Source organism: Antrostomus carolinensis, unplaced genomic scaffold, assembly GCF_000700745.2.
Source record: "Antrostomus carolinensis isolate BGI_N321 unplaced genomic scaffold, ASM70074v2 scaffold12142, whole genome shotgun sequence".
In the NCBI taxonomy this organism is placed as follows: Eukaryota; Metazoa; Chordata; class Aves; order Caprimulgiformes; family Caprimulgidae; genus Antrostomus; species Antrostomus carolinensis.
In genome coordinates, this window is record NW_010300203.1 from 3,285 (window position 1) to 11,071 (window position 7,787).

Genomic DNA, 7,787 nt, shown 5'->3' on the forward strand with positions numbered 1-7,787 from the left:
GGGTTATTTTTAATAGTATAACCTCATTTGCTGTTCCCATTTTCTGTCTGAATTGTCTTTCAGAATGTAAACAAGTCAGCTGACTTAACTTCTTGATGTTCCCCTGAAAGCACTTACCTCAAAATGGGATTATAAACATTTCTGGGAAATGTTTAAAACTTATAAAAATCCCTTTTACCCTAGGAACAAAATCCCTTTTACCCTAAGAACAAAAAGCCTTTTACCCTAGGAAAAAATTCTCTTTATCTGAATTAGTCATCAAGGCCAAGTAAACACCTACAGAGGTAAAATGTAGGTTTTATATTACAAGATTAATATGGAGACTGGTTAATGGTGTCATAATTCTGAAATACTTGAACTATAGCATTGTCAGCTTAGTAGGAGGGTCTGCATTTTCTTCTATTTTGTCAGCACAGAATTTTCTGTGGCATCTCTTTTTGTAGTAACAGTCTACATATTGTTGCAGATGACGAAGATATTTTTCCATCTGACTTCTCTTGCCAGTTAGTGAAAGTATAAACATCTGGACAAACCCAAAAAGATTCTGTTGGCTCTCCTTGCTGGGACTTCCACTGACTTCAGTGGAAGCTGCAGGCTAGAGAGAGATCTGACAAAAAGGCAACGTAACTCATTAGGGAGTTTCATTTACTACAGAAGTGCATCAACAAGCGCAGGTCTCAGAGAGATGGGTGAGAACAGTCGAGGAATAAGTGGGATTAACATTGCTGATAGATTGTTATGCAGGTTTATTGCTTCTTTACCCCAATCCTGTGCAGCAGGACTCTGCACCATCTAACAGTGCTGTCATTTTCCGTCAGGTTACAGTTTTCATAGGAACTCGGGTGATTAAATGCCATCTCTGATGTCAGCATGAATTAGATGCCTATATATGGTCCCTAGACTCCATTGGAAATCCTGATCTGAATGCTTTTTAGTGGAAGCAGCAAGTTGAGAAGGGGCAGGAGAGGAAGCTGAGGTGAAAGCATTCTGCACCCTAACTCTCTGACCTTGTCTCTTGTTAATGCCTGAGCAGCACTGCCATTCTGCTGTATCTGAGTCGAAAGTACAACACTCCCGACCACTGGTACCCATCAGACATACAAAAACGAGCCCGGGTAGATGAATACCTCTCATGGCATCATGCTAACATCCGGGCTAATGCTCCTAAGACCATGTGGATCAAGGTAAGGAGACTGAATATTAAAATGTGAGTAAATTGATGTTTTCCTGGCAGAATATTGAGCATTTGAGCAGCCCCAACTCGGAGAGAGTTTGTCACACTGAAATAACAAACCGAGGCTATTCCTGGCTGAGAGGAGCTGTCAGACAGGGAGCTGTTCCTAATTGCTCAACATCAGGATCTGGCAAAAGCAGCTTTGGTCATTGTTTTTTTCCTTAAAGTAGGTCTGGTACAGAAGGTCTCAAAGCCCAACAGACTTCAATTGCCTGGACTTGTGAACACAAATATAACAGATTGGATATTGTCTCCAAGAGCCTCCCCCTCCCCTCACAGCTGTGCAGAGTGTGCACATAGACAGAAGTTTTGCTTCTTTGGCAAGTGTGTGCTCTGTTGCTGGAAGGAGAAAGGCTTGCATGCTTCATACAGCAAGTCCCTGCAGCCCTATCAGGGTGGAAATCCAGAAGGAGCCTTCTGCTTCCAGCACACTTGGGTACTTCTCTGAAATGGATTCAAGGACAGACAGAGCAGAGAGACAGAGAGAACGGCAGAATTTCTTTATTCAGTGTGGTCAGATCAATTTACATTTAGGAAAAGTTAACAGAATCACTCTGAGGCAGAAAATAATTCAGTATCAGATGATTTTGCTGGAAAACTATTCCCAGCCAACTCAACAGATAGTTAATGAAGCTATCCTTGGAGAGGCCAGGTGCAAATATAGCCCTGCAAGTATAGCTGTGGTATGGAATTTCAGATGAAATCAGGGTTGCCAGTAAACAGGTAAGAACTTCACGCTTCCTGTGTGAAGCTTGCCCTTGTTAGTGCTTAACAAAGCATATCAGAACTCCTTTGGCTTTTTGCTTTATTGACATTTGAATTTTTGGCTAAAGAGCACAGAGAAGCAATTCAAATATGAGTCAGATTCATACAAGAAGCAGTTTCTTCCAGTCTCTGCAAGCTGTTATTGCAGTGCTCTGAGGGAAAGAAATCCAACTCATTGCTGCTGCTGATTAGATAACCCAGATACAGAAATGGTCCTCAGAATAATTGAAAATAGGGAAACTTATAAAGCCACCATGTAACAGAAGGCATATTAGCTGGACATGGGAGAAGATAGACTGACCCAAGAAAAGGAAAGAGGTGCTGTTTCAAGTTACTCTACCCAGAGATCCCATCATGCATAATTGGAACCACTTAGGAAGAGAATTGGCCATGAATTTTCAGATTAAATAGATTCCACATGTATTTGGCAAAAATCCTGGCTTGGATGAAGCAATCCCAACTTGTATTGTTGAATACACTAGCAGTAAGTAGAAATTCAGTCCACTCCCACCAATGAAAATTTGTATCTTTAATTTTGCTTCTCTAAATAAACTGTATTTCTTTAGCTGTGTCAGGCGGAGGCACCATAGTGGTGAAGCACTGAGGGCTCTGACAGTGTGTAGACCTCTGGGAGTGCTGACAGATCTCACAGAAAGGCACCTAACCCCTGTGCCAGCAAGTCCTTGGAGATAAGGACTGCACTTATATGATTGCTCTGGAAAAATTTGTAGTGGTTTAAAAATGATGCTTGAGAGGCCACAGAGAGGCTGGTGTAAAAGTGGCACTTACCCACTCCCAGCCTCACTGGGCACTGTCACGGGAACCCTTTCCCTGCCTCTCCAGACAGTGTTGATGCATTCCAGTCCCTCCTACGCTCCCGGCCACAGCCACCACCATGCCCTCCTTCCCATCACCCTGCAGGACAGGCAGCCGAAGCCTCCAGCGCCCAGTTACACAACAGGGTGCAGCAGGGGTGGCTGGTGGGCAGGCAGCCTGCTGACCCATCTTGGCAAGCTGTGGAAACAGGGGTGACTGTGGCAGAGGTTTGTCTTCCCTGGAGCTGTTGCCTGTTTTTCTTTTGTAACCCACCGAGGTGGAGTGTGAGGACACAACTGCCAGGCACAAAAGGAGCTGAATCCTTGGTGTCATTCTGCACATTGCTGCCGTTAGCTGGAGGTTACAGTCACGGCACATCAGCCACTTAGGACTGCTTGTGTGTGCTCTGTGTCCATGAGCTACTTGGAACTGCAGCACTCCATGTAGCTCTAGTGTCAGCTGCAGGATTGCTGACCATCATGAGTAGTTCATGGGGTGTAACTTAAATGACTACCACCAGATCTCTGAGAAGATGGCTGACTGTACTCTCAAGTCCCTTCTCTCCTCAGGTGCTGATTCCCCTCTTCACAGGGCAGCCACTGCCCTCTGAGAAGCTCCAGGAGGTTATGGACGGGCTGTCCACTTCCCTGAAGCAATTTGAGGAGAGGTTTCTGCAGGACAAGGCTTTTATCATCGGGAGTGAGATCTCTCTGGCAGATCTTGTGGCCATTGTGGAGCTGATGCAAGTGAGTGCTGGAGTGTGGTAAGGGAGTCTCAGCACGAGGGAAAAGAGCTGCTGCTGGGCAGGGAGGGTGCAGCGTGTGGTAACACTTCACTAGAAAGAGGAGTGAGTGAGGGCAAATCTCAGCAGAACTGGCCTAAGACAATGAGGAGAATACGGGAGTGGGTTCAGAAAAAAAAGCTGTCTGCAACAGATCCCTTTTGTTTCTCTTCTCTAACAATACTTCTTCTCCTTCATCCTTTATTGTGACTTTACTTTTAACCTCCAGAGAAGGAGGTAAGATGTAAAAGTGAGAAGCAATAGCAGACGTAATGCTATGAGGAAGTAAGGAAATTCTATAGGAATATTTTTATCATACAAGAAAATTCTTCTGATGGTACTTGCCCGTGCCACGTCTAGAAGATGCAAGACTGAATCACAGACAGAGGCAATCAAATTAAGTCTGTTACAAACTGGTTGTTCTCTGCCTGGATCCTGCAGCCCAGAAGTGATTCTTTATCCCAGAGACTGAAAAATAGCTGTTCAGCTTCTCCACAGCACTGTGTTCAGAGAGCGGCACTGGCGGACAGTAGAAGGGGAGTAGTTTATGTCAGCTCAGACATCAGTTCAATGAAACACTCAGCATGTAATATAGCACTCCATATTGCAGACTGTGCAGTTGTCCCTGGAGCTCTCAGCCCACCATGTCTTTGATGCTGTAGCTGAAGATCCTTTGCAATAAGTGGTGGTCATCTCTCCTGCATACAACAGCTGTTCCAGCACTCAGGAATTCTCTTTGTAAATGCCTTTTAAAATATAGGCTGGCTTCTGTGTCCCCCAGATAGATACACCTGACCAGAGATTTCCCTCCTTCCTAGTGCTCCTCTATGAGCTCTTCATTTTTTTTCCTCTACCTGTACCTGCAGGTACACTTTTGGTGCCTGTTGTCTCGTTGAAGGGACTGTCCAGTGCCTCACTGTTGCTCTCTCCCCCTTTCTGCAGCCTGTTGGAGTTGGTTGTGACATCTTTGAAGACAGACCTAGGCTGATGGAGTGGCGCAGGCGGGTGGAGGATGCTGTGGGAAAAGAGCTTTTCTTCCAAGCCCATGAGATGCTCCTCAATATCAAAGAACTGAGCAACATTCAAATTGATCCACAGCTGAAAGAGCATCTGGCACCTGTGTTGATGAAGATGTTGAAATGAATTAATCTACCTTACCATTTTCCTACCCTTTTTTTTTAACTTCTTCTCTGACCTCCAGTTCTACATGTAACTGGAAAGAGCACTGTAATTCTAACACAGAAATCACGGAGTGTTTTGCCCCCTGACAGGTCTTTCCTGTATCTTTAGAGGTGGAAGCTGGGGAAGGTTTAAGACCTGAAACATTAAATTTATACAGAAGGCTGAGGCTCTACAAGTCACTTAACATGTGCATCTGGGTTTTATTTCAGTGTCAGTCATCTCAGAGATGGTAGAGACACAAACAGTATTTCCTGACAAAATTTGAGCCAGCCTGCAAACTGGGAACATTAGAGAACTGTATAGGATGAGTGTTGTTTCCATGTGTGTTTAACATTTGCAGCTCCTTCTCAAGTGGCAGCACTGCAAAGCGTGCCTGATCCTCACCTTCCCAGCACGTGTCTGCACAGATGAGTACAGGACAAAACTACAGGCAGTCACAAGAGCAAAAAGAGACATTGGATTTTTTTTAAGTTTCTTATTGGTGAGTCATCTTGCTTGGCTGTCCATGTACATTCCACATGACTTCTATTTGCCTTTAGTTTCCTGTTAGAAGTTTCTTCATTTTCATCTACAACTGTGAATCTTCAGAATTCTTCAGTTTAACCACTACTCTTCATTGTTGAAAGCAGGTAGCAGGGGCTGTTCTTGGAGATTAGTGCAGTAAAGACCAAGCAACTGCAAAAAGCTGAGGGTGGCCACAGCCTTCGACTAACTGCCAACCTGAAGTACTCTGTTGGTATTTAATAGGGAATACAAAGAATGCATTCGCCGTGATTTCTTAACATATGACAGCAATCAAATTGCTTTTTTTCTGCAGTAATACTGTAATAGCAATCCACATTTCTCCTGGAAAATGCAGAGTGGGAATAAATCTATATTTGCTCTTCTGAGACTGTTTTGGATGGAAGTTCACCAAGTAAGTCACCCTGTGCAGCTGAAGTAATGAGAGATTTTGTGGTGTTGAGCAACATATGCATCACAATAAAAGGGCAGAGAGCTTTTTTGGAGCTTTTGGGCTCTTTCTCTTGGCTGTGTTTTATTTCTGGTTAGCTGTAGCTCAAATACAAAACCCGTTTGTACTGCAGCACAATTTATGAGGTAAAACCGAGACAATCCAACCATTTCTAGTTTCTTCAGTTGAAAAAAGCAAATTGTAAAGGATGCAGAAACTGGTGGAATATAAATCTCTGCATACATCCATTCACGAGTAGTTGTTGCCCTTGAACCTTACCCCCAAATCCTTGCCCAAGTTCCTTGTAAGGAATAAGAAAAAATGAGTAACTCAGGAGTTGCTTCTCCTGATAATCAAATAGCTTCTTTTCTTTCCAGTACTACCATGTCTTGGCTAGTGATGTTTTTGCTGGTAAGTTTTATAAAACCTGATGTGTTCTGGTGATGTTTTTCACTAAAGTTTCAGTACTAGATAATACTGATTTAGTCCAGAGCCTAGGGAGATCTTTAAATTCCCTGTCTGCAGAGAGATTTCCATTGTATACTTCAGCTTGCATTAATAGGAAGTTTTATTTTCTAACCATGTTTTCTATAAAGACCAGACTGAAGGCACACTTTTTTCACAAACTAAAAATATTAGAAACAGATACCCACCTTTCTTTTCTTTCCAAACAGTAGCAGAATAATATTTTTTTATTGAGGTTTTATTCACAAAATATTGTCTACAACAGAGTTAAATTTTAAATGGGAAGTGGTTGATTTTTTTTATAATTTTGACAGTGGAATTGCTAAGTGAATAATGACATGTGCAAAAGTCTGCAGGAGGGAAAAAAACTACCATGATTTTCCAAAGGCTGAGCATGTTTGGGACTGCTTGCTGCTGTGCTGCCCTCTCTTGGCTGTATGTTCATCTCCCTACAAACATTTTTCATCACTTGCTCCAAGACAGAAACAATAAAACAAATGCTTTAGTTTAATAAAAACTCTGGGAGGCTGTGAACAATCTGCCATTCACATGGTGAACCATCAAGAGTGAAGTCAAGGCATGTCATTAAATATGTTTGTGACAGTCCCATGTCCTGTTGTAATCACTGACATCTGGTACTTGAATCTTCTCTTTTCCATTTCTGAGGTGCTCTGATATGCTGATTTCTTGTCACGTGGGGGTTTTTGCCTTGGAATTAGAAGAGATTTTTAGTATTTGAAGGAATGAGAGGGAAATAGAAAAATGGCTCCTAAGTGGCATCTTACCTGGAGGCAATGACTCCCAGCAATCAGGCAGTGGTGGGTTCGCACCCAGGGTTTGCAAGGTGGCTGAGTACCTTCACTTTGGTGGCAAAATCAGGATCATCTCTCCTATTTACAAAATTACATCTTTCTGTAAATTTACCCTGGAATCTAACATTTTTCCTAGGTTATTTCTTCTGCTGCTTTCCTGGATTTGAGGGAACCATCTGTATTACTGCCACCCCCTGCCAGCCGGCCGTGCCCCGTCCCCTCTCCGGTTGGGTCTCTCACTTGACAATCTCTCTCCTAGAAAACTGTTTCCAGCCTTTTTGGCTGGGTTATACACGCTGATCCTCATGCCAGTATTGTCTTCATTAGCAGCAGTGAAGGCCAAGCAATTCCCCCAGCAGAAAAATGAACAATTCCATCAGTTTTCATTAGGATTGTCTAAAACTGCAGAAAACAGAAAAAAATCACATTATACAGGGCCAATTTCCACAACAGCGCTGTGCCTTAAACACGATGACCTTTTCATCGATCTGGTTCATAACCTTTTGCTGTAAATGAGCACATACAACCCTCACTGGACAGTAGCTGGGCAGCTGAGGAACCTCTGATCTCTAGATTAGAGACCTCTGATCTCTAGATTAGACTGTCCCTGAGACCCAGCACTTTTATCAACTTTGAAGCTCAAAGGCCTGATTGCAGAAGCTTGTTTGATAATTGGATATTTTGGATAAAACACTAAACCTCTCTGCTTGCCTTGTAATTTCTTGTAGTGCTGAGAAATCACTGCTCTGCCATTAGCCCTCCCTGCACAGAGGGCAGGTC

At 43.2% G+C, this 7,787-nt stretch overlaps 1 protein-coding gene across 1 annotated transcript in view; it reads left to right on the forward strand.

Moving 5' to 3' along the window:
* The window catches only part of LOC104521143 (glutathione S-transferase theta-1), a gene marked incomplete at its 5' end in the record, with an annotated part of 5,114 nt that extends 191 nt beyond the window's left edge, over positions 1-4,923 (forward strand). Inside the window, 3 exons of the mRNA XM_010163054.1 lie at positions 1,034-1,184; positions 3,385-3,561; positions 4,539-4,923. Coding sequence (XP_010161356.1) covers positions 1,034-1,184; positions 3,385-3,561; positions 4,539-4,739 — 529 coding nt within the window. The remainder of the gene's footprint in view (positions 1-1,033; positions 1,185-3,384; positions 3,562-4,538) is intronic.
* Between the last annotated feature and the right edge of the window lie 2,864 nt (positions 4,924-7,787).